Source organism: Convolutriloba macropyga, chromosome 3 (assembly GCF_964194025.1).
Source record: "Convolutriloba macropyga chromosome 3, txConMacr16.3, whole genome shotgun sequence".
NCBI lineage: Eukaryota > Metazoa > Xenacoelomorpha > Acoela > Convolutidae > Convolutriloba > Convolutriloba macropyga.
Genome location: NC_134470.1, coordinates 1,065,692 through 1,093,199, shown reverse-complemented (window position 1 = coordinate 1,093,199; position 27,508 = coordinate 1,065,692). Strand labels below are relative to the sequence as shown.

General features: G+C 38.7%; 1 protein-coding gene across 1 annotated transcript in view; it reads left to right on the top strand.

The window, feature by feature from the left end:
* Nucleotides 1–14,868: 14,868 nt before the first annotated feature.
* LOC142335825 (uncharacterized) overlaps nt 14,869–27,508 on the top strand; it is a 31,753-nt gene continuing 19,113 nt past the window's right edge. The window contains exons 1-2 of the mRNA XM_075384154.1: nt 14,869–15,113; nt 18,602–18,776. Coding sequence (XP_075240269.1) covers nt 15,025–15,113; nt 18,602–18,776 — 264 coding nt within the window. The 5' untranslated portion in view covers nt 14,869–15,024. The remainder of the gene's footprint in view (nt 15,114–18,601; nt 18,777–27,508) is intronic.

Here is a 27,508-nt window from a genome sequence, read left to right as displayed (position 1 = left end):
AGAATTCTCTATGATTACGATGTTCAAGAAGTACCTATCTACGAAAATCAGGAAGAATATTGGCAGGATTTGGAGCTCATTGAAAACTTTTGGAAAATTCCAGCTATTACTAAAACTCCAGATTCAACAACCAAGAACTTAGAAAACTCGATAACATCTACAACAATTTCAACAAGTTTAATCAAAACACCCGAATGCAGTAGGCTCGTGGCAACCAACAGTCTTGAAACGCCGCCTGTCAGTTCTTGTCTTGCTCCAAAAAAAACGTAAACTCTAAACTAGTCTCCTAAAACCTCAAACAGTTATAATCTTTTGAATTGCATTTGCTCAACCTTGATAAACTACTAATAATACAATAAAACATTGTTCGTTGTTTTGTTGATGTTTTAATTGTTTGTTCGTCTCTAGTGTTCTCTCATTTGATGTTTAAAAGTATGTTCTGAAAAAAAACACTTTCATAATGACAAATTCAATACGTTTTCATGGCAGGACTCTTGGAAGTTTGCTAGTACAATATGTTTTCCCGGAAGTTTTTATCCAATTAAATTTAAATCTGTTAGTTCAAGCGCAAAACATAAGCAGATTATTTACTTCCTTAATGTCTATTTTTTTAAGTATAAAAACAAGTGTTTACACTGACAGCTACAAAACGTCTTTCTGTACCGCTACTGTCATGAGAAAAAATAAAAAAGAAGGAACAATCGTCAACCGCTGGCATAGTTTGTTTACAAATCAAACTCAAACTCAAACTGAAACTCAAACAAATTCTTATAAGTTTGCTCTATTGCTATACAAGTACTGTGTTAAACTGTAATAACAAAACCACCCAATGCAGACAGTTGAACATGTAAACTTATTCAAAAATAAATCATAGACACTCTCGGTCGATCGGTCTCCCAATCACAATGGAATACGACAACTACTCGTGTATAATGACCTTCGGCAGTAACTATAGTAGTTAGTCATAGTATACATTATATTCTAAAAATAGATTGATGACACAGAGAGTTCTAACAACAACACATGCATAGCAACAACCACTCACCTCCTTGCCTATTACTATATTTTATTCTCATGCATCATCAAATAAAGGGTTATAAGAGTATTTGAGAGTACTGACTGATAGTAACAGACATAAAGAATACTACAAACAGTCAACAACCTATTGATGACAGTTTTTGGTTATAAAACATTTGATATAATCTTAGTACCAGGTAAAATGATGTCCACAAAAAATTAACATTAACACCTGCAACCCAGCGCAAATTGTGTTTCACACAATTTTAATACTTCAAAATTTTTGAATTTTCCCAAAATTTTTCAAAGTTTTTTTTCAATGATTAGGCCCACCAGGTGAGATGAGGTCAACAAAAAATCGCCTTTGAGACCTGAAACCCAGCGCACAATTCATTTCACACATTTTTAGTACTTCAAAATTTTTGAATTTTCCGAAAATTTTTCAAAGTTTTTTTTTCAATGATTAGGCCCACCAGGTGAGATGAGGTCAACAAAAAATCGCCTTTGAGACCTGAAACCCAGCGCAAAATTCATTTCACACATTTTTAGTACTTCAAAATTTTTGAATTTTCCGAAAATTTTTCAAAGTTTTTTTTTCAATGATTAGGCCCACCAGGTGAGATGAGGTCAACAAAAAATCGCCTTTGAGACCTGAAACCCAGCGCAAAATTCATTTCACACAATTTCAGTACTTCAAAATTTTTGAATTTTCCCAAAATTTTTCAAAGTTTTTTTTTCAATGATAAGGCCCACCAGGTGAGATGAGGTCAACAAAAAATCGCCTTTGAGACCTGAAACCCAGCACAAAATTCATTTCACACAATTTTAGTACTTGAAAATTTTTGAATTTTCCCAAAATTTTTCAAAGTTTTTTTTTCAATGATTAGGCCCACCAGGTGAGATGAGGTCAACAAAAAATCGTCTTTGAGACCTGAAACCCAGCGCAAAATACAATTCATGCAATTTTAACACTTTGAATTTTTCATTTTTTTTTCAATTTTTTTTTTCAAAAATTTTTTCTTACTGATGAGGCTCACCTGGGCTGATTACAAAATGACAACCACTGGAACAGCAGTGCTTTTTCCCGACTAACATATAAAACAAACCAAACCTACCAAAAACGTCAAAAAATTCAGAAATTTGTCAAAATTGTGTCTTACTGGGCACGCAACGGGGGGGGGACATTTGGGTGTTACTGTGTTCGCAACGGGGGGGGGGGGGACACGAAAAAATTTTTCGAAAAGGCGATAGTTTTTGGCGTTTTCCACCGCTCTTGCCAAAACGCCAAAAACTATCAACTTTTCGAAAAAATTTTTCGTGTCCCCCCCCGTTGCGAACACAGTAACACCCAAATGTCCCCCCCCCCCCGTTGCGTGCCCAGTAAGACACCTTACTACTGATGTTAATTGGTTGCATAGCGGTGCTGTGAAACAAAAGCAAAAAAAGAAACTTCCAATTGTTCCGTTTTTGGTGAGCAAACAAAAATAGCTACTGAGGTCAAAGTTTAACAAGAAAAAGAGCGAGATACATTGGGGGTAGCCAGCGTATAGTCCGAATCCGATGGGAAATTTTAAAGCCGCCATGCCAAATAACGACAAATTTCTTGGAATTATTTTGAGAAACAGATTGTTTTAATAAAATCGCATTTAAGCTTCAATCATACGAAGTAATTTTGTTTGTAATTTTCTAAAGTTTAATGATATAAATGGTGATGTTTTGTGGCTTTTAAAAAAGAAATTTCCAATAATCTAGTCCGTACAGAAACAACTTCGACTTTCAAAAGGTAATTTTTTCAAATGACATACCCTGAATGAAAAAGCACATAAAGTTTCAGCGCCAAGCTCAAGCGTGTTTTCAGGTATCACACAACAATCTGATGTGTAGCAAATTGTAGTTTGTAGTCCTGGGTTTGGATAGCTGCTAAAGAAGGAATATTTCTGTGATAAAGAAACCCTCTAGCCAAATTTCATATTGATTCCTTATAAATGAGAGATCAAAGAATTAGCCAATGGAAAAAATTACCAAATCGCAGAAAATCATCAGATTTTTGGTCCTCCTTGCTCTTTTTTTCACAATTTCTTTTGCTGTAACACGCTGTGTAAAACGACCGAATAATTATCTACTCCGGGCCGCTACTTTTTTCAGGCCAAAAAAACTTATCTGTACTATTCAAAATTATCACCTTTCAAATAGTTCACGTGTTTCATTTTTTGGCTTTTTAGCAGCACAATGCTATTGGATTTGAGAGAAAGAAGGGTTGAAATTGAAAAAGATTTGAAACAGCCAGACTCGGAACATTTTCAAAAATTTGTTTATGATATGTCGCAACTAGCGTTTAAATTGTTAATTCCAGCGCATAAAATTTTTTGTAGTTGGGCGTAATATACCTAGAAAAATTTAAAGTTTAAGATCAGCACGAAGATTAAGGGTTCACCTCACTTGTTTTTATTTCATTGCACCAGAAAATTTTTGGCGATTTTACTGAGTTTTCTGCCGAAGCGTTGAATCAACTAAAGAATGTCAAACTGTGTTCTTTTTTGGATTTCACTATTCACTAGCTAATGATCAAAATTCACTCAAAATTCACTACTAATCAAAATGTTTTCTAATGATGACTTAATGTCCAAAAAAGCAGCCAAAGAAGAACCAAAAATTTAATCTGAGAAAAATTTTATTAACAAAATTCTCAACGTTGTCAACTGAAATTCCTCAAAAATTTTTGAAAAAAACGGCAAGAAAATCAATTGTAGAAACAATAGTGACAAATATATTTCCATCACAAAAGTTTTCAAGTTTTGAGTTTATTGTATCAAAATTAGTAATGGATCTAATTGTATTCGGTAACATCCAAACAGATAGATTACCTAGCCAGACAAATCTAAGCGAAATAACGTGGGTTGTCAAAACTATCCATTCGGATCTTGCTTGTGCACCCCTCGCTTAGCGGGTGCACATTATTTGCAACCCCCAGACCAACGTGCCATGTTTTTACATAATAATTTACTATGTAATGGCACGTCCTCTGTAAATGGGGGTTGCATAAAGTACTGGGGGGGGGGCACAAACGAAAAATATCCATTAATTCTTACTTCGCATACACCTGTTGTAGATTTATATACAGTTTTTGCGCCAAAAACAAGCATTATTGTTGTTTCTCATGAATTTTTGCGGCGTATAGCACTGCACCGTTTGTGAGTATGAAATTAAGGTTAAGGAATGATTTGTGTTTACTAAATATTATTATTTTGTCAGTTTTATCGTGGGTGCCATTTTAACATGGGATGAAAAAATGGGATGTAACGGCTGCTCTCCTATCAAAGTCAAGGAAAACTTTACACCGCCCAGTTCGTTTCAGCGGTTTCAAATCTGTCCGGATATTGTATTTTTGCAGTTAACTTTTGTGAACTGTATTATCCGCTATACTTTAGAATGCCGTTGCATTACTTGATACTCAATAATTTCAAATAACTAATTGTTTAGCTTTGCTGAATAACAAATAACTTTGCTTCAATTAAGCAAAAGTCCAAAATTCCAAATAAGCAAATTAGTTCAAATTAGAGGTTTTTCAGTGATATCTCCTTAACCACAAAAGATAGTGAGATAAAATTTCACAGGGTTAAGAACGTTAGGTAGGCCTACTATCTGATGTAAATTTAAACAACGCTGGGTAAACTGCGTTGGTGGGGCTACCTTTTGAATTTTATACCCAATCTTAATACATGGGCAAAAATTTCAATGTTAATAACTCGGTAAGTAATGATTCAAAATTGAGCAAACTTGGCAGTGCACAACACTGTCACACAAGTAATCAAACGAAAAAGGAATGAACGGAATCGGTAGAATTGTCTTTGAGAAATAACACAACAAGTTTCACCTCAGATTTGAATATTCTGAGTTAATTTAATCATCAGCTTTTGTTTCTCAATTGGCCTCAATAACACCAATGTTGAACTAGAGTAGGCTTCGTTAAAGCCAGTAAAAGAAACTGACTTTATGCTTTGCACAATGTTTCTCTTACTTAGGAACTTCGTTCCTCAGAAAGAAAGTTTTGAGAATATCAAAGTTAATTCTCTTTTCACAAGTCAAAGTAAAGTTACAACTGTACAATCACTAATATGATCTACAGAAACAAGACACGATAACAAGTAATTTACCGCTCAAGAAAGTGTGCTTCAATACGCACTGTATGTCAGTTTAATACGACCAAAATTGCAAGTTTTCAACTGATTTTTGGTAGTTTTTCAAGCTCCTTTTATGCTGCTAGTCACGTGGATTTACATGTCAAATTCAACTGTTGATTGGTTGTAGATAATGATGTCGACAGAATGTGAACACTTTTCCATAACGTCACTTTTTCAGTGTAAATTTGATGTCATGGGAAATTTGTTAACCATGTAGAAGTTTTGTCGAATATTCTGTATCAATAACAGGTTGATTCGCAATCCAATCGCAAAGAATCTGATGCAATACTGTTAAGTCGTAGTATTGTTTTGCTGGTGATTGAGGTAGTTCGAGTTTGAGTTATAGTTTGACTTCATGAATGACGATTGTGTACTAATAATAGTTGCTAAATATAAATGTTGAACAAAATGAACAAATCCGTTTGGCTTCGATAGAATGTAGCATTAAATTTCGCTTGTCACGCTATTCTAGCTTTAAGGCTTGAAATGGCCTTGAAGCGCTATTCAATTTGATTTCTGAGTTGTTAAGCTCAGCCGCAATATCGCCGGCCCTGTTTTCCATCGCGAAAACATCTTTTCCAGGTAGTACTGGGGCGAGCTTCACTACTGGTCTCTTGTACACTCCGTCGTTCGTCCGAACTATCGCCGATCGAATCACACCGTCAGACCCATCGATGGTCTCCGTAACTCGACCTAGATTTTAATATCCACGCTTATCGCTGTCTTCGATCAACCAAACGAGGTCGCCTTCTTTAAGGGTTTCGTTCGCCGTAGATCGCCATTTTTGCCGATTATTCAAAGTTGGCAGATATTCTTTACGAAATCTGTCCCATATGAGATTTGCATAGGCTTGAGTTTGTCGAAAGAGCTTTCGATGATCAACAAATTCTTCGGCGCATGGTAGATAGGGTAAGCAAACGTTCCTGTTGCCAAGCAAGAAGTGATTGGGCGTCAATGCTTCTAAGTCATTAACATCTGAACTGACTGGAGTCAAGGGTCTTGCGTTCAAAGTCTGTTCAACAATACACATCGTTGTTGAAAGAACGTCCTCGGTGACTGATCGGTTCCCCAACACTGCATACATTGCTTTCTTGCAACTTCTCACCAACCGCTCCCATACTCCTCCAAAGTGAGGTGCTGCGGGTGGGTTGAACTTCCATCTGATTCCTCGTTGAATTAGATGTCCTTCGATCCCTTCTTTGTTCCATTCCGCAATGTACTCTGCAAACTCTCTTTCAGCTCCAACAAAATTTGTCCCGTTGTCGCTGATGATCGTATTCGGTTTGCCTCTTCGAGCAATAAATCTCATTATTGCATTGAGACAACTATCTGTGTCCAACTTAGGTACCACTTCTATATGCACCGCTCTCATAGTTAGACATGTGAAAAGACAACACCATCTCTTTTCATTTCTTCGCCCAATCTTCACATTGAAAGGGCCAAAGTAGTCAACTCCAACATTTGTAAAAGCTGTAGAAGCATCTAACCGTTCTTCGGATAGACCTGACATTACTGGTGCTATCGTTTGTGCTCTGCCTTTTCTGCAGGTAATGCACTTGTTCTTGATTGATCTTAAGGCGTTCCGTATGCCTAGGATCCACATCTTCTGCTGAACAATGTTTCTCACATGCTCAGTGCCCTCGTGTTGATTGTCCTTGTGCCCGTTTCGCAAGAATAATTCAACCGCATGATGTTTCCAATGTAGCAAAATCGGATGCTTTGCATTGAAGTCCAACTGACTTTTGCCTATTCTGCCTTTGGCTCGGATAAGTCCTTCTTCATCCAGGAAGGGGGAGAATTGTAGAATTTTGCTGACTTTTGGAATTTCCTTTTCAGCTTTGAGAGATTTCATCTCTTCACCAAACTGTTCTTGTTGTAGTAATTTGAAGATTGTTGCTTTTGCTTTTTCTCTTTCTTCAATGTTGACTACGAGTGTTGCAGGTCTGTGTTTGTTCAATGCTCGCTGTACGTATGCCACTGTATTTACTAGTCTGTTGAAGTTACTGAATCGTTCCCACTGGATAACAGCTTTCTTCTCTTCAGCCTGTATCATGAATGCTGATGAGGGTATATTCTCTTCATCTGATGCGAAGATTAGGTTCACTTGCTCTGGCCATTCACTTTCTGGTCGTTTTAACCAGGCCGGCCCAGTGAGCCACTCACTTCTCTTGAGTTCTTCAATGTTGATTGCTCTGGTGCCAATGTCCGCTGGGTTGTTGATACCGCTCACATGTTTCCACTGTGAAATATCAGTTGTGTCTAGTATCTCAGCTACTCGATTGGCCACAAACACTTGTTGTTTGCGATGGGAACTGTGTATCCACTGCAGTACCGTAGTTGAGTCTGACCAAAAACTGCAACTATTTATCTTCATTTCATGTTCCTTGACTATCTGTTCTTTCAACCTCACTGCCATGACTGCCGCTTGCAACTCCAATCGTGGTATTGAAAGATGCCTCATCGGTGCCACTCTGCATTTTCCAATGACAAATGCTAAGTCAGCTGAGTATTCTTTTGGTTGTGAACGTAGATAGGCCACTGCACACATCGTGTCTTCAGATGCGTCAGCAAACACATGAAGCTCAGTTTTATCCCTCTCTCTGTTGAAGTATCTTCTATCGATGCTTGTTTCAGCCACTATTGGAAGTTGTTCTTTCCATCTCAGGAATTCTTCTTCTTCACTAGGTCCCACTTCGTTGTCCAAATGTTGTCCATTCTTAGTCCAGATGCCTTTCAGAAGTCGTCTCATATGAACACTGAACGGAGCAAACAATCCGATCGGGTCGAATACTGAAGATACCAGTGACAGAATCTTCCTCTGGGTTATAGGTGCTTCAACTTCCTTGTTTGTACTTCTGCATACTTGAAGACTGTCATCAGTAACGGTCCATTGTAGTCCTAGCACTGAAGATCCCTCCGTACTGGGTTCCACTTCGACTTGCTTTGTGTTGCTGATTGACTTCAAGTCCTCTGGGATTGCTTCGATAACTGCATCGCTGTTGCTTATCCACTTCTTCAATTCAAATCCATGTTGTGAGAGAAGAGGTTGTAGTTGATTGAAGACTTCAATTGCTTCTTCAGGGGTTTCTACTGATTTGATGAAATCATCCATGTAGAAGTTGTTTTGTATTGCCTTGGTTGCTATTGGATACTCTTTTTCGTTGTCCAGTCCCACTCGCTTGAGAGCATAGTTCGCGCAAGTTGGAGAACTCTTAGCTCCAAATACGTGACGCTGATATTCGTATATCTGAACAGGTTCGTTAGTTCTTGGACGCCATAAAAACCTCAAGCAACTTCTATCCTGTTCGGGAACTTGCACTTGTAGAAACATCGATTCGATGTCAGCTGTTAGGGCTATTGGTCCTTCACGGAATCTGAATATTGTTCCGATCAACCCATGTAGCAGATCAGGTCCTGCTAGTAGCTTATCATTAAGGCATACTTCTTTGTACTTTGAGGCAGCATTGCAAACACTTCTTACTTTGCCAGGCTTGTTCGGGTTTAGCACTGGATGGTGTGGCAAATACCATTCTTTCCCGAAGGTGCCTTTCACTTCGGACTCGTCCAATATCTTTACGAATCCTTTTTCTACATCTGTATCTATTGACTGTTGATACAAATTCTTCAGGTTTGGGTCCCTTTGGAATCTTCGCTCCAGTGAGTAAAGCTGACCCAAGGCTGAGCTGTAATTGTTCGGTAGGTTTGGCTCTGGTTCACTCCACAGCATTCCCACTTCATACCGCTCGCCTGTGAACTTTGTCGTACTCTCTAGCATCTTTTGTGCCTGCAGTTCCTTCTTTGACTGACTGACGACGTTGATTTTGGAAGCATAGGTTTCTATGTCCCACCAGGTTTGAATATTCTCTGCCACTTTCACATCTTCAGTGAAGGCGAAATGACAAACATTTTGTCTTCTTCTGCCCGTCATGGGTCCACTGACTACCCATCCTAGCTCTGTTAGAACGGCGAAAGGTTCACTTCGTGTTCCTATCTTGTAGTCCAATGGTCGTTGTAGCTCATAAGCATCTTGACCAAGGATGATGCCAACTTCCATCAAGTTGAAGATTTTGTTGGGTAAAACACTCAAGTGGTTGAAGCTTTGCTTCAGCTTGTTGTAGTTGTAGTTTGTGTTTCCCAAGGAGATTGACGGGTGTGCAAACGCTTCGATTGAATGCACCTTTGAATGTAGTCCCTTTATTTTGAGAGGAACCTTTTCTGTCTTCAGATCCTTCGTTCCGTGTATGCCAGCTATATTGAGCGTCACACCGGTGCCTTGGGCCCGTAATTTCTCTTGCACACTTTGATCGATGAATGAAACCGTTGATCCACTATCGCGGAAAGCATATGTGTTCAGCCTGTTGCCACCGCTCTGTATTGAGACAGGAACTATCTGAAGAAAGCTAGTAACTTCGTTACTCTGGTTGATTGTTGCTGCGCTTACGTTGACTGCATGATTGCCCTCGTCCATTTGGTTTTCTGAGTGTAGCAATCGGTTGTGCTTCTTGATGCATCCATTGATGCCGCACGCATTGACTTTACAATCTTTGATTGCATGTCCTTTGCCTAGACATCCGTAACATAAGCGTTGCTTCCTCACTGCTGCGTACCGATCATTCACACTCATGTTTCTAAATAGTGGACAGTTCCATATTTTATGAGTGCCATCAGCTAGTGGACAGTGATCACTTTGCGTTTGCTTCGTTTCTTTCACGTTGGAACTTGCACTGAAGTTAGACGTTTTCGAGAACCGTTTGTCTCTATTTGTGCTTCTTCGGTCTTCTTCTCTTCGCTCTCCCTTGAAAGCTGAAAACCCTTCGTGCACGAATGCTATCCTTGATAGCCATTTTTCAAACATAATCAGATCAGGCCAATCTTCATCTTTATCATCAACATAGAACCACCACTTCTCTTTGAGAACTTGGGGTAGTTTATCTACTGCCATATAGAGTGTCGAGCTTGATTGCAGATCCCCAATCTGCTTGTACTCTTTAAGCACATTCACAAAGTTCGAAACAATAACTGAGAAACTGATCAGACCCGTTGAGTCGTGAGGTTTCACCTGACTTGCTTTGCGAAGGCTCTCCAGTTGTGCATCAATGATCACATGAGGCCTTCCAAATTTCCTCTCCAGAATATTCCATGCAGCACCATAGAATTGTCCAGAATAGCCCATTCCAGAGATTGCTGACCTTGCCTTGCCTGTCAGTAGAGTCTTCAGATGGCTCATCTTCTCTGAGTCTGGTATTGGTCGTTGATCCACTGTAGCAATGAACATACTAGACCACTCCGGCCATTCGAGAGGGTTCCCGTCGAAGTTGTTCAACTTCAGCTTTGGTAGGCTACTACTACCTGAATAGCCACTGTTGTATCGTAATAGACCAGCTCGGGGGGAAACGTCTCGGTCTTCAACACTTGAGGATCGGTCTCGTGAACTGCGATATCGTGAGAAGTGACTTTGCCTGTTCACTTCAGGGGTTACTTCGAAGCGAGCTGTTGATCGATCTGGTGTTAGAAGGTTGTCGATTCTGCTGGCCCAGTCAGAGACATCTCTTTTTTTGGGGGTCCAGTTGAAAGGCGGTTTGTCTCGAGCACCAGTTGATTGGGAACGAGCATCATCGTTCTCTAATGCTGTTCTCTTCACTTTGCGCTCTAGCTCACGCTCTTCCTCCAGCAGTTGATGCTTGGTTTCCAGTTCCTTCATTTGCATTTCCAGCTCTAGCCTCCTCCGCTCAAACCGTGCTTGTTCCAATCGCATCTTGGTTTCAAATTCGATATCGAATTTTTTCATCCTTTCCTCGCGCCTTTGCTTTGCTGAAGATGTTTCCGAAGCATTCTCCGTCTCTTGGCCGCTTGCGGTTGCTCCATTTTGCACTGTTTGAGCAACTGGGTTGTCCGTTGGGTAGTTGTTGTTGCTCTCGATGTCGTTCACTGCTTGGGTTGCGTTGCTTTGCTCTGCATTCATTTCTGGTTGCGTGCCTTTGCTTATATATGCAAGCCAATGATAGTCCAAACTTGCTTTGCACTTCCTTGCTTCTTTCAGATGCTCTTCAACGAAATTAGCTTGATAGGGCACAAGCTTGTTTCGACGCTGCAGTTGCTTGGGTATTTCATCCTCTAGGAGGTGGACAGTCTGTTGGTAGAGGACCTTTAGTTTGTTGGGTCGATCTGAATCTTCAATAATTTTGTAGCCAATCCCTGTTTTGGTGTTGACTTCTTCTAATAAATCTTGGAACTTCTTGTCGTACCTTTGTGCTGTTGATTGAAGCTCCTCTCTGCTGATTGTGTTAGGATTGCCTGATTGCCTTTTGCTTTGCTTGCTCTTTTTAAGCGAGGTTAGTTCTTCAACGTAATTTGTGAAGTGCACTCGCAACTTTCGCTCTGCCTCACTGGCGTTGCGCTGTTGATTTGTTTGATTCTCTTTGGGGGATGCCTTCGGCACTCTCTTCATCAGATTGGACAGCAGTTTGCCTTCCACTGTCCGGGTCGGCGGACCAAATGTAACGGCTGCTCTCCTATCAAAGTCAAGGAAAACTTTACACCGCCCAGTTCGTTTCAGCGGTTTCAAATCTGTCCGGATATTGTATTTTTGCAGTTAACTTTTGTGAACTGTATTATCCGCTATACTTTAGAATGCCGTTGCATTACTTGATACTCAATAATTTCAAATAACTAATTGTTTAGCTTTGCTGAATAACAAATAACTTTGCTTCAATTAAGCAAAAGTCCAAAATTCCAAATAAGCAAATTAGTTCAAATTAGAGGTTTTTCAGTGATATCTCCTTAACCACAAAAGATAGTGAGATAAAATTTCACAGGCTTAAGAACGTTAAGTAGGCCTACTATCTGATGTAAATTTAAACAACGCTGGGTAAACTGCGTTGGTGGGGCTACCTTTTATATTTTATACCCAATCTTAATACATGGGCAAAAATTTCAATGTTGAATAACTCGGTAAGTAATGATTCAAAATTGAGCAAACTTGGCAGTGCACAACACTGTCACACAAGTAATCAAACGAAAAAGGAATGAACGGAATCGGTAGAATTGTCTTTGAGAAATAACACAACAAGTTTCACCTCAGATTTGAATATTCTGAGTTAATTTAATCATCAGCTTTTGTTTCTCAATTGGCCTCAATAACACCAATGTTGAACTAGAGTAGGCTTCGTTAAAGCCAGTAAGAGAAACTGACTTTATGCTTTGCACAAAGTTTCTCTTACTTAGGAACTTCGTTCCTCAGAAAGAAAGTTTTGAGAATATCAAAGTTAATTCTCTTTTCACAAGTCAAAGTAAAGTTACAACTGTACAATCACTAATATGATCTACAGAAACAAGACACGATAACAAGTAATTTACCGCTCAAGAAAGTGTGCTTCAATACGCACTGTATGTCAGTTTAATACGACCAAAATTGCAAGTTTTCAACTGATTTTTGGTAGTTTTTCAAGCTCCTTTTATGCTGCTAGTCACGTGGATTTACATGTCAAATTCAACTGTTGATTGGTTGTAGATAATGATGTCGACAGAATGTGAACACTTTTCCATAACGTCACTTTTTCAGTGTAAATTTGATGTCATGGGAAATTTGTTAACCATGTAGAAGTTTTGTCGAATATTCTGTATCAATAACAGGTTGATTCGCAATCCAATCGCAAAGAATCTGATGCAATACTGTTAAGTCGTAGTATTGTTTTGCTGGTGATTGAGGTAGTTCGAGTTTGAGCTATAGTTTGACTTCATGAATGACGATTGTGTACTAATAATAGTTGCTAAATATAAATGTTGAACAAAATGAACAAATCCGTTTGGCTTCGATAGAATGTAGCATTAAATTTCGCTTGTCACGCTATTCTAGCTTTAAGGCTTGAAATGGCCTTGAAGCGCTATTCAATTTGATTTCTGAGTTGTTAAGCTCAGCCGCAATATGGGAAAAAAGAAAATTTAAATCTCTCTGCAGATTCAGCTTTGTTTTTTATTGAGTCGCGTTGTTTTTGACTGCTTCTTTCACCTATCACCTCAAAAAACGTTCACAATCATTATATACCACAAGTACATGCTATTTACAACAACCAATAAAAAATTTATGTATCATTCAGAAGTCATGATCAATTAAATGATTTTTCAAATTTGCAAACTTTTGATTTTCAAGCTGTTCTGCAACTAAATTTGCGACAAAGAAACTTAATTACAATAGGAGTGAATGTATTTCTAAAACGTAGTTTGAAAATTATATATAACTCCAGCCGAAGAACGATTTCACACTTCTTTAAGGTTTAATTTTCAATTAGTTTTTAAAATTAGTATTATCAGCGCAAAGTTGTGTATAATTTTGCAAACTATACGTTGAAATCTCTGGAAAAAAATGCAAGATGAACGCTCTTTGGTAGCATCTCGGCCCGAGAAGTAAACGCCCATTAAATTTTGACATTCACAGTTTTGACTGACAATGTTGCTCACTAAAAACCACAAAAAAACAAAAACTGGCCCAGCTATACAAAACTTTATAAATTTACTATTATTTACATGCTGCTCTAGAAAATCTGCAAAATTTATCATGGTCCCATAGCAGTACCAAGTTTTCTACGGCATCGTACCTAAAGTTTGTAGCTTTCTATTTCTGAAATTGGACCTCTTAAAAATGGTTCCGAACAAAGCCCTTACCTCATTGAAGAAATTTGATCACCGCTTCTTAGCAGTGGATAAAATATTGTCAGCTCTGGAAAAATACGAAATTGGTACAGCGCTGCATTAGCTTTTTTTCAAATTTTTGAGGTGTTAAGTTTTTAAATAATTTTTTAGAATAACTGAATTTGGCAAAAAAAATTAAGCTGGTTAGAATGAGCCCTTAAATGAGCCCTTAAGGTTTTATACTCATTTTCCCCACTTAAATTGACTGATTCCTATTAACGTAATTTGCTTAATGCGGGTTGTACAATAGATTGAAATTTTGTTCAGGGAAAGATATCATAGGTAGGAACAGGTACAAATAAAAACTACCCCACCCCTTTTATGTACGTCTAGACACTCTTCACGCCTCCTCAGTGAGGAAGTAGTGCATATGCAACAATGAGAGGAAGATACAAAGCGGATTTTAAAAACTGTTATTCAACTCCTATTCAGTTGATCTGGAAAACCAAGTTGTACTTTTGCATGGGAGAAAACGTGCGTTTTTACGTTTCACTAAAACTGCAATTAATTATTAATTGGATAAAACTATTGGTACCGTTATATGCATAAACAGCATGCATAAAATTGAAAAAGAACATAGATTTTTGATTTTACTAATTTAGGTAGAACAATTTTGTACATTTTATTAATAATTTGTATTTTTCGTACCAATCCCACCCCCCCCCCTCCACACCACCCCACCCCCTCCCCGCCACCCCACCCCATACACAAGAAGTATCTCACTGCAAATCTTTTCCTTTTGTAAGCCCCCCCCCCCCCCCCAGCTTAGTTGGTGCATAATATTTGCACCCCCCCCCCCCCCACCGACGCAACGTGCCATATTTTTACATAAAGTTTTGAAGATTTGCTATATAATGGCACGTGCTCTGTAACTTGGGGGGGGGGGGGCACAAACGGAAAAGATCCCTCACAACATAGCAAATCTCTTTATGTTAATAATGCACGTGCCCCCGCGTTCTGCATTTAATAGGCACCACTAAGGGGTTGGGAGTTGGTTGGGGTAACAAACGGAAAATATCCAAAAGTTCCTTCTAAATAGTCTTTTTTGAACTTTGAATAGTTATCATTACCTGCCCATTATATTATAAAGTGAACATAGTTTAAAAGTATATAATTGGGCCAATTAACCATTCCAAGCATGGCTTTGACCCACCGAACGACAGCTGAAGATGATTTGCAGAAGTTCCTGGAGAAAGAGAGGGAAAAGAGTTCTTACAACAAACACAGGTACCACATAGACTCTTAACCCTTCCCGTCTTCCCATCACAGCACCCGCACGAATTGATTGCGCCCACTATGGTATAATTAGGGTAATATTTAAACGTATCGAGTCCTTCCCATTATAGCCCCCCAAGTGGTCAGATACTTATAGCCCCCCCCCTAATCATGGTAAATATACCATAATGGGGTGGGGGATTTAATTTAATGGGGGACTATAATGAGAAAGACCCAAAGTATCTTAAAAGTCCGAGGTACGCAACTGACTTAGTTTAAGGGATGCATACTGTTTACGCAACTTAAGCGCACGCGCCATAATTTTTACATACTTTTTGACGTTCTTTCTAACCGGAGTGTACATAGCGTTCTCTGGGGGGGGCACAAATGAAAAATATTTCATATATCTATACCGACAAAAGTTTTGCCAGTTAAAACTTTCAGTGCGTTGAAAAAGTAAAAACGACGTTGATTGCTGATTGCTCATAGGTTCTCAAAAAATGTTCTTTGCCAAAAATGGCAGTTCCCGAAACAATCGAAGATCAATGCTGCAATGCCGTTATTTACCACCATAAAATGATTTTACCACTATAAATGTTATTTAGCGCCTCGTGTAGGTTCAATTTTCGCATCATTTCTTACACAAACTTTTCCTTCCAAAGTTTGGACTGGAAAGAAGTAGGAAACGCTTTGAATTGGGGTGAATTATCGCTAATAGAGTCTAGGAAATAAACCCCCACTTAACAAAAAACCCCAAATAATTTTAGACAGGAAATAGACCCCCACGGAAAAACCCAAACCGTTTTTAAATTTGAACTTTGGTCGTGATAATTTGTTGGCCTGTGATAGTTTCATATCAAGTCCCACGGATCGCTAAGGCATGGCCATGGTTTGTGAGGAATGGGCAAACGCGCTAAATGCGCAGCTCGTTAAAAGTGAAGTTGGGGTTTCTTTCCAATCTAAAAATCAGTGGGTTTTTTCCGTAGGTTCTTTTTCCGAAACTAGTTGGTCCTTTTATGCAAAGTTTTTGCTTGACCTTTTAAAGTCTCAAGAGAATTTACTACCTTGATTTATAGTTTCACGTGATCAAAAAATCTCTCTGATTTACAAGTGTCATCAGCTGAACTCAAGTGCTTGCATGAAATCAAATTAAAAGTGCGAGAAAATGTGTGTGTTTCTTTTTTTTTTTAAATTTTATTAAGGGTTATAGTGGCAAATAAGAACCCCTTAGGACGCCAATTGAAGCCCCTCAGTGCAAATAGATAGCCCTTTATTGGAACCGGCTGCAACGGAGTCGAACTCCCACTAGTCGCTCGAGAGCAGTGATTCCACATTTTGTTAATAATGTTTGCAGGAAGCTGTTTTTTACCACGTGCTCCACATTCCTCGGCTTTTTCATCATTGAAACTGTTAGAGCTTTCTTCAGGTGTTGACGAGTAGTAAAATCAGCTTACGTTTGGAAGAGTAATTCTACTGGACTACTGAAAAGTAATATTTTCAGATTTTTTTCCTAATATCTTTTAAAACGTATTATTTTTATTTGCTCTTTGTTTCAGCCGTTTTAAGGATTTCTTAATATTCTTTAATTCGAAGATTAAAATTTTCATAGACACCATAAATAGAAGTTGAATTTGTATAACTTTTTGAAAAATGAAGTCAACTCGAGAGACCTGCTCATTCTTAGAAGTTTAAATTATCAACAGACGATGCTTCTCTCTCTCTCTCTCTCTCTCTCTCTCTCTCTCTCTCTCTCTCTCTCTCTCTCTCTCTCTCGCTAATAGAGTCTAGGGGTGAATTATCGCTAATAGAGTCTAGGAAATAAACCCCCATTTAACAAAAAACCCCAAATAAATTTAGACAGGAAATAGACCCCCACGGAAAAACCCAAACCGTTTTTAAATTTGAACTTTGGTCGTGATAATTTGTTGGGCTGTGATAGTTTCATGTCAAGTCCCGCGGATCACTAAGGCATGGCCATGGCTTGTGAGGAATGGGCAAACGCGCTAAATGGGCAGCTCGTTAAAAGTGAAGTGGTGTTTTTCCAATCTAAAAATCAGTGGGTTTTTTCCGTAGGTTCTTTTTCCGAAACCAGTTGGTCCTTTTATGCAAAGTTTTTGCTTGACATTTTAAAGTCTCAAGAGAATTTACTACCTTGATTTATAATTTCACGTGATCAAAAAATTTCTCTGATTTACAAGTGTCATCAGCTGAACTCAAGTGCTTGCATGAAATCAAATTAAAAGTGCGAGAAAATGTGTGTGTTTCTTTTTTTAAAATTTTATAAAGGGTTATATTGGCAAATAAGAACCCCTAAGGACGTCAATTAAAGCCCCTCCGTGAGTTTAGATAGCCCCTTATTGGAACCGGCTGCAACGGAGTCGAACTCCCACTAGTCGGTCGAGAGCAGTGATTCCACACTTTGTTAATAATGTTTGCAGGAAGCTGTTTTTTACCACGTGCTCCAAATTCCTCGGCTTTTTCATCATTGAAACTGTTAAAGCTTTTTTCAGGTGTTAACGAGTAGTAAAATCAGCTTACGTTTAGAAGAGTAATTCTACGGGACTACTGAAAAGTAATATTTGCAGATTTTTTTCCTAATATCTTTTGAAACGTATTATTTGCTCTTTGTGTCAGCCGTTTTAAGGATTTCTTAATATTCTTTAATTCGAAGATTAAAATTTTCATAGACACCATAAAAGGAAGTTGCATTTTTAACTTTTTGAAAAATGAATTCAACTCGAGAGACCTGCTCATTCTTAGAAGTATAAATTATCAACAGACGATGCTTCTCTCTCTCTCTCTTTTATTGGCAGTTTTACCCCACAAGTAGTAAAGTTTGCTGCGCCTAAATTTTTAAAAATTGAAACAGAAATAAAATTGGTTTTCCCATTATATTCTCGGCCCCAGCGCAATGGTGTAATGGTCATATAACGTATACCCCCCCCCCCCCCCAATCATTTTAACTATAAAATAAGGGGGCCATCATTTTGTGGGGGTGGAGGGGGTTCTAATGGGAAATACCCTAAAAAAGTTACTGGAACCAGCATACCAATATATTTAACGCTGTACAAGTATTGGATATTGTAAAAGCGTTATAATTTCACAAAGCTCCACAAAATCACAGAAACTCAGAGTTATAAAGATTTTACCGCTAAGTCAACCACAAACTTTGGCGCTGGTCAACACTATGCTTACTTTATTGCGCCGAAACATCAAATTTTCAAATTGGGTTGTTGTATAATCGGCCATAACAAAATATATTATCTGTTGTAAAACTATCCCCTCTCCCCTGGTACAAAACGTCCATTTTTGATTGCTTAAACTTAACCAGGCTAGATAAAAATTGATTAGCCAGTTCCACCTCTTCTGCAGTTATTTGCAAATAATTTCAAGAACTTGTCAAGATATTTCAAATTTTTCTTCAACAATTTAAAGAAATTACAGTGCTACTTCAACCGGGGTTTTCATTTTTTCTTTACCCGAAGTTCTGTTTATTTTAGATCGGCCAAGTACGCTCCTTTGGAAGAGAGATGTCTCAGTAGGAGGTTTGCCAGTTTCCATATTATGAAGGAGGAGGAATGTGTTAGAGTAATGGTGCTGGGGAGAGAGGGAAGTGGAAAGAGCACATTCATATCTGCAGCTGTACAGTGCCCCGATTTCAGATACTTTGTCAAGGTCAATTTTAACCCTATACCCTTCAGTCAAGCTCAGTTTTTTACCTTCCAAAATTTTGAGTTTCTTGAAATAGCTTTGTTAATTCAAATATATTTCTGCGCATAATAAGTATGGTAGAAAAATTTTTTTTCGTGCCAAGCAGGAAATGGTTTGGGGTAGAAACGTCAAAATTGTCTACCTCATAATTGATTGTTTTCAATGTTCTTGGACTAAGCATCTTGGCTCAACAAATCACATTTTGTCAATTAGAAATACCCCTGTGTTTGGTAGGTTCCTCAACACTGCATTCATATAGTTTCTTGCAATTTCTGGCCAATCTCTCTCTCTTTCGTCTCGAAAATATGATTCCAGGGTTGGGCTGAACTTTCATCTGCGCACACGTATATTCGCCCGTTATCAACAACCATTTTTATTGTTTTGCATTTTAATCTATGAACCACATAAGTGCGTTTAGACGAATGTAAGCGTCCAAAACTAGCTCTATCTCCATATGCACGGCTGGTATTGTTGGACACCAGAACAAAAAATAACATCGCTCTTCTTTTCTGCATCCAATTTTTAATGCAAAGGGGCTAAAGTAGTCTATTCCGACATTTGCAGAAGCTGTTGAAGCAAAAACTTTTCCTGTAGTTAGCTCGGCCAACAAAGGTGTCATTGTTTGTGCTGTAATCACTCGGCACATTATAAAATTGTTCTTCATTGATCTCAAGGTATTTACTATAACAATAAACCAGAACCGTTATTTTTTTCGTGTTCAGTCCCCTCAAAGGAATTATTCTTGTGTTCGTTACGCGAGAATTGTCTGGCGGCGTGACGTTTCCAATGTAACAGTACAAGATGTTTTGCATTAGCAATTGATTTGATATTCTGGCTGTTCTGCTATTGCCACGAAAAAGCCCCAATTTGGTCACTCATGGGGTAATAACCGTAATGTTCTTTGGATTTCTGTTTCTCATTTTCAGAGATGTCACCACTTCAGCAAACTGTTTTTGCATCAATAATTCGAAAATGTTCATCATTGAAATCTCTTTGTTCTCAAAATAATTTTTTTTTTATGCTGCCCTTTCTCTTGCATTCGACACTTGTTGCCCAAGTATTCATTGGACAATTGAAATTGCTAAAATATTCCCCTCTTAAAATTGCCATCCATTCTTCCGGCCGCGTTATGAAGGTTGATGCAGGTATGTTCCTTTCAAGGAAGGCAAGGGCTTAGCTGGCTTGAGCAGATCATTTTTTTTCTGGTCGCTTCACCCAAAACGGCCTGGTAAGCAAATTCTTTCCCTTGAGTTCATCCACGTTTATTGTTCTGGTGCAAATGCCGCTGGGTTATGAATTCCGCTCAAACGCTTCCACTATTAAACAGTACAAGCTATGTATTCCTTTCAGTAGTTGAGTCCGACCAAAAACCGGAACTGTGCAAATTCATCTCGTGTTTTTTACAGTTTGTTCGTTGAATATAATTCCATGAGCACTGATTGTACTTCCAAGCGTGGTTTCGAAAGAAGCTTTATCGTGCCACTGTTTTTTCAAATTGCCCATGCTAAGTCAGCTGAGTAGGAAAATGCGCCTTCAACGGGTTCCACTTCATTCCCCCCAATGTTGTTCATTTTTGTTCCTGTTGTTCTTTAAAAGTCGTCTCAAATGAGCAACGATTGGGATAAATAATTCAATTGCGTCAAATTCTGAAAGTATAGAAAGAAGTTCTTGTTTTGGGTTATCGGAGCCTCCGTTTCTTAGTTGGTTTCTCAGCGTATTGGTCTCATCTTTAACTTATTTAAATTTTATATTAATTTCAAATCCTCCGGTTTTGCTGCGTCGACTTCATTGTCGTTGCTCATCAATTTTTTCTGCTCAAATCCATGTTGTGGCAGAGAGGGGGTTGCATCTGATTTAACAATTAGTAGCTAGTTTGGGTGTTTGTATGGGTTTGATTAAAATATCTATTTTAAAATGCTCTACAAAGCTTTTGCTGCTACAGGGTGTTTTGTATCATTACCAATGTCAATTCGTTTGAGAGGTTAGTAAGCGCACGTTGATTAGATTTTCGTAATAATGGACCTGCACTTGCACAATTATTGAATCTATATCGGCCAATAGGGCTATTGATCCTGAGCCCAATCTGTAAGCTGTCCCAATCAAACTGTGCAGTAAGAAAAAAAACCACTAGCATGTTATTTAGGCATATTTGTTTGAATTTCTATTCAGCGTTGCAATTCAGTTTCGGGATTGTTGGTTTTTCACACACAATGACGTGACATGTAATATAATCTCCATAATATGCCTATGAGTACTGATTCTGCCACAAATCGTTCTCAACGTCTGTATTTATTAAAGGAAAGGCATTTTTAATGTTGTTTTCCCTTGAAACCTTTGTTTCAATAGATAAAGCGCTCAAAAGGCTGAGCTATTTTTTAGTAGATTAGGCTTTGGTCCACTCCACTGCATTCCCACTGCCTATATTTTGTCTGTGAACTATATCATACTCTCTAACAACATGCTGTGCCTGCAGTTCCTTTTTGCACTAAATCAGTGCTAGCAAAAACACAAATAGTTTGATTTCCATTTTCAGTAATGGGTTCAATGAGTACCCAGCAAGATTTGGACAGCAAAATTTGACGTTGTTTTCCAATCTTGCAGTCTTTTGGTCTTTGTGGTTTGTAAGCATCTTGAACTAAAGCAATGCCATCATCTATTGAACTGAAACTTTTACTCAGGACGGACACTCAAACGGCTGAAATTTTGCTTCAGTTGCTTGTAACCAATGAACGTTTTTCCCGATGAGGAAGAAGGTGGAAAACCCCACCCGAGATCAGTTTTGAGGGTTAGAACCTCATTTTTAGTGTTTTTTCTTCCTTCAGATCATTCTTTTGTGTATTTTATGCCTCAATTCGCTGCCTTGGCCTTGTAACTTCTCTTGTACATTTATACCAATGAGTTTTATTGTTGATCAAATATCGAGGAAAGCATAAGTAACAAGACTTAACTATCGAGACAGAAACTATCTGAAGGAATCTGGTAATTTGATTTTTTAATTTATTACTGTGGCGCTCACGTTGACTCCGTGATTGCCTTCGTTCTTTTGTTTTCTGAGATTAGCAGTTTGATGTGTTTTTGTAAATTTTTTCATACCGCAAGCGTTGAAATTACGTTTTTTTAAAATTTGATTCGCCTCGACAACCATGATACAAGTGTTTCTTTCTCACTGCTACATATCAATCATTAAAAATCATGTCTCATTTTACGGGCAGTTCAAAATGCCAACAGTGCAATCAATTGGCAGACACTGGTCGCTTAAAGGCATTTTTTTTACATCGATTTGGCACTGAATTTCAGATGCTGTGGCAATCACTTTCCTTTCTTGCTCTGATCAAGGTCCCTCTTTGCGTTATCTTTTATACGCAAAAAAGTACATAGACAGATGCTATCCAAACAGATTCCAAATACGACGAGCCAGGCCAGTCCTTGTCCTCATTATTAGCGTATAACCACTAATTCTATTTGAGAACTTGGGATAAATTATCAACTACAATGTACAATGTTGAACTTAATTGTTTTAATACGTTTGTACACTTTTAGTGCGTTTGGGAAGTTAGATGCAAAAACAGAAAAGTAAATTAAACTGGCCGAAAAAAGTAAAATCTTCTGATTTGCCTTTCCTGGTCTCTAGAGTAGGGAATCTTTAATGACATGCAGTTTTACAAATTTCTCTATTGAATGTTCTAGGCAGCATAAAAGACAGTCCAGAATATTACTTGACAGCTTGCGAATGTCGCTTTGCCGATAAGCAGAGTTTTCAGCAGGCTGAAAATTTTCTAAATTTATTTTCATGCTTTCATTCACCGCTGTGAAAAACATGCTGAATTTTAAGGCAGCTTCAGTGGTTTTCCTTCAAAATTTTGCAAAATCAACTGTATTAAGCTGCTGCTGCTGCTTCATTTTCCAGTGACACGTATACAAACTTTGGCAAAAACGTTTCTGCAACACGACATAAACGATCACTAGATTTGGGGCACGCTTATTGTAGGGCATGCATTATAAAATGGCTATGCTTATTATGTTCAGGATTTACTTCGAAGCGAGTTTTGCATATTTTGGGTTTTTCTTGGCCATCTGTTAGACATCTAATTCTTAGGAACAAAATTGGGGAAGGCTTCTAGCTTGCTTTTTTCTGATTGAGACTACTTTTCATCTTTCTTTTTGTCGTTTTTCTTTCCTTGGCAGAAAGGAAGGATTCTTTTCTAAGTTCAGATTCTTTTAATCAAATGTGCTTTTGACTATGCAAATTTTTCATATTGACTTCTCAACCGCTCCACTCTTGAATCAACTTTTGTTTCCAAGAATAGTTTTTCTACAATTTTTTCACCTTTATTGTTTGTTTGTAAGCCTCTGGTAAAATTGATCACTGTCGCATGGTTTTTGTTTTCATTTGATTTGTCGCAAAGTTTTTGATCTGTCGGACAGGGAGTTTTTTGCAGACGGCTCTTTTTTTCTGTCCATGGGTATATTATAACCAGTTAGCGTCAATGTCATTGAAGACTCCCTGTCACTCTGTTTTATGATTTCAAATCACTCTGTCCATCTCTTGCATCAATCGATGAGCTTTTTTGAGATTGTTGTGCCAATCTTCAATTTGATTTGAATCGTACTCTTCCTGGTTGTCTACTCCAATTTGTGGTAAGCGGATTTAAATTGTTCTTTTTTCAGGTTGGGCTACCCCTTGATAGTCTTGATGGTACACAAAAAAATCAAAAAAGTTCCCTACTTCTAATAAGGTTTCTTAAAAATGACTTCATTATGTAATGCTTTGCAGTTTCTCCGGGTAACTGGAAACCAGTTTGTGCTTCATTTTCTCGTGTAATGGTCCAAATACAACGGCTGCTATCTAAAATTATTGTAAAAATGAAAACCTTACACCGACCAACCCAATTCTTTTCAGCGGCTCCTAATGTGTCCGGATATTGTGTTTTCGCAGTTCAATTTTGTAGCTTTATGTCAGCTGCGTTACCATTGCATTGGAAATTCAGTTTACGACTACTTGTTATGTTAACTTGTGCATTATCAAATTGGACAGGGTTTGCTACAGATCACACAATGCCGTATCTCATTACAAATAACACATCAATTCCATAGCGAAAGAAATTGAAGACAAAGTTATTTGCATAAGAGATTTTCATGATAAATGGTTTAAAACCAAAGTGGGTTTGGGTTTTGTTTTTTCTACTCATTAGTGTAGTGCAAAAGTAACATCAGAAAATGTGGTGTGTAACAGTTGAATTGATTTTAAGGGAATTTGCAGAAACTTAGCACAGTAACAAACAATATGCTGTTCAAGAGTAATTTTCTATAGAAAACAAATTAAGAATTTGCAGATTAAGGTTTTTTGACAAGAGTCAGTTTCACGGTTTTTGCTAAGAGATAGTAGACATTTAAGAGCTCTACGGTCTAACCAAAAAACGAACAGGCCGCGGAAAAAAGAAGAGATAATAAACCTCCAAGGGGACTGTTTTTTGAGGAGCACTTCCCGGTTTTTTTTGATGAACATCAAAGATCACGTTAAAGACTATGTTTTTTTAATTGCTGTCGAGCTGAAAATTTTTCATCGTTTGAAATGAAAACTTTTTTTTATTGCAGAACCCAAAAACCATATACATAAAATGAAGTCTGGTTTGCTGAAACTTTTCATTAAAACCACCTCTCAGAGATGATTGAGAGAGAGAGAGAGAGATGAGGCTCTCGGGGAGAACACCTCCAAAAGCAGGACCCCAGATGGTCTTTGCACCGAGGCCATAAGTGAGGTGCACCCCAGTGCGCGACCGAAGTGTGGGTCTGCCGCCGAAGCACGACTCAATCCGTTCTGGCACCCCAAGTGCGCGACTCAAATTTGTCTGCCACCCCCAGCGTGAGACTCAAGTCAGTCCACTAAGAACCAGTGTGCGACTTAAGCCTGATTGCTCAGGAACCAGGTAGAATTTTTCCGCCCAAAAGATGTAAGAGTGGGTGCAATTGAAGAATTTTATAGGAAAAAGAAGATCAAAACTTTTATATCTTTTAGGGCTGCAGTGGGTTGCCAAGGAAGAGGGGGGGTTATATGATGTAACGGTGAGGCGCTAATGTAAAAAATGCTCTCCACTTCTTCTTTCTTTTTACCCCTTTTGATAGCCCAATTCTTACACCCTTTTACCCCCTCTAAACCCTTTTTTTCATTGCAAGTGCTCCCATTGCAGCTCTTTGCAGCCCGCTCTTACATAGCAATGTTGGCCAATAAGGGTAATTCCTAAAAGTTCTTCCCGTTGCAGCCCGACTTTTACATCAATTTGCCCAGACCCAAATACCCCCTCAATTTTACATCACTTTACCCCATAGACAAATTACCCCCGCCCTTACAACAAAATGGGAGGACTTAAGGGAGAACATTCGACCCCCGAACCGACCTCGTCCCGGTTACCAAGACCACTTTTCCCTAAGATCATACAACTCCAGGCCATTTTTTTCCAATTATACTGTCCCAGAGAGAAGTTTGACTTCTGAACAGATCGCCTAAAAAGAAAATCACTTCTGGCCAAAGTTTGATTATAGGACGTTGTATCGGATTTTTTTAAAATAATTTTGTCTTTCCAGGCCCCGTTTTTTCAGTCTGACAAGAGAAGGAGCCCGGTTTGTGATCGAATTGGGACAGACCAGAGATCATATAGATGTCGAATCGGGGCCTCTCTGTGTTCATACGTAAAACAAATAGATCAATTTTAGCAAATTTATAACAATTTGCTGCAATTTAATAAGTAAGCATTTTTTGATTAAAACTATTCTTAATTTCTGATGAGGGAAACAAAATTATTAAATTTATAAGCACAGCGCTATTGAAGACCTTTCTATACTCTATTCTCGGCTTTGGCTGGCATGGAATTGGTAAGTTCGACTTTGGCTCCACAATAAACTGTATCCTTGTCTTTGGCTTGACAGGAGGCGATGACCTCGACATTGTCTCAACAACAAAGTGCCTTTTCGGAATTGACTAAATAATTGACTTAGTTCTCGATCTCTGTCCTCAACTTTGGCAGGCGAAAACCTTCGTCCTGGTCTTGGGCTCGGCGATAAACTAACTCCTCTGCTTTGACAAGGTAATAATAACCTTTGTGTTCGACTTTGGTTTGACAATAAGCTGTGTCCTCATCTTGGGCTCGGCAATAAAATATGTCGTCTGATTTCACGAGGGAATGAACTTTGTCCTTGACCTTGGCTTGGCAGCAAAGTGTGTCCTGGCCTTGAGCTCGACAAAGAACTATGTCCCCTGGTTCAAGGAGCGAGTTAAAATTGCAATCGACTTTGGTTGGGCAATAATCTGTGCCTTGTCTGGCACTCGGTGGTAAAATGTTTCCTCTGCTTTGAGGGTGGGCTCCGCTTTGTCCTCGGTTTGGGCTTGGCAACAACCAGTCCACTCTAAATTGTGTCCTCTGCTTTGACGATGGAATAAACTCTGTCCTGAAATTTGGCTTAACAATAAACTGTGCTTTTGTCTTAGGCTGGGCGATTAGATGTGTCCTTCGGTTTGTGTAGGGAAAGAGTTTTGTCGTCGAGTTTGGCTTGGCAATAAACTGTGTCTTCGTTTTCTGCTGAGCCTTTTTTTGTCCTCTGATTTGACGAAGGTATGAATTTTGTTATCGATTTTGGCTCGGCAATATCCTGTGTCCTCGTCTTGGGCTCGGCGATAAAATATTACTTCTGTTTTGACTATGGAGTGAACTCTATCCTCAAGATAAATTATGTCCTCCGCTTTGACGGGGGATTGAATTCTGTCACCGACCTTAGATTGGTAATAAACTGAGGTCTGGTCTCTTACTCGGAGAAAATCTATGTCCTCTTTTTCATGAAAACGAATTTTATCCTCAATTTTATTTGCAGTAAACTCTGTCCACTTCTTGGGATAGACGATAAAATGTATTGTCGGCATCAGCACGAGAAACAATTTTGTCTTCGATTTTGGCTCTAGATAATAAACTGTCACTTTTGCTCTGGCTAGAATGAGAACTTTGTCCTCGAATTTGGCTTGGCAATGAACGGTGTCCTTGCCTTGGGTTAAACAATAAACTGTGTCCTCTAATCCTCTTTGTCCTTAATTTCGGCTTGGCAATAAACTGTATCTTTGACGTTGACACGGGAATCTTATTTGTCCTAAATATTTACCTGACAATAAACTGTAACGTATATTGGTTTCGGCGACAAGCTGTCTTCTGCTTCGACAAAGGAATGTCATTTTTTCTTGGCATAGTTTTGGAAAAAAACTGTGTCTGCGTCTTCGACCCGGTGATGAATTGTGTCTTCTGCTTCGACTGAGGGGTAACTTTGTCCTGAACTGTGATTTGGCAATAAACTGTGTGCTTGTTCAGGGCTCGGCAATAAACTGTTTCCTCTGCTTTGGCGAGAGAATGGTCTTTTTTCTCGCCTTTGGCTTGACAATAAACTGTATCATGGTCTTGGACGTGGTGAAAATTTTTTTCGTCCCCAACTCATGTTTGGCAGTAAACTGTGTCCTCTTCTTGGACTTGGTGTTAAACTGTGTACTCTGCTTTGACGCGAGAACGAACTTTATCCTCGATTATTTTTGGCAATAAATTGTCAGTTCAACTCTGGCTCGGGAAGGTTCTTTGTCCTCGGGTTTGGTCTAGCATTGAACTGTGTCCTCATTTTGGGCTCAGCGGTAATTCACGCCCTCTGCTTTAACGGTAGAATTAACT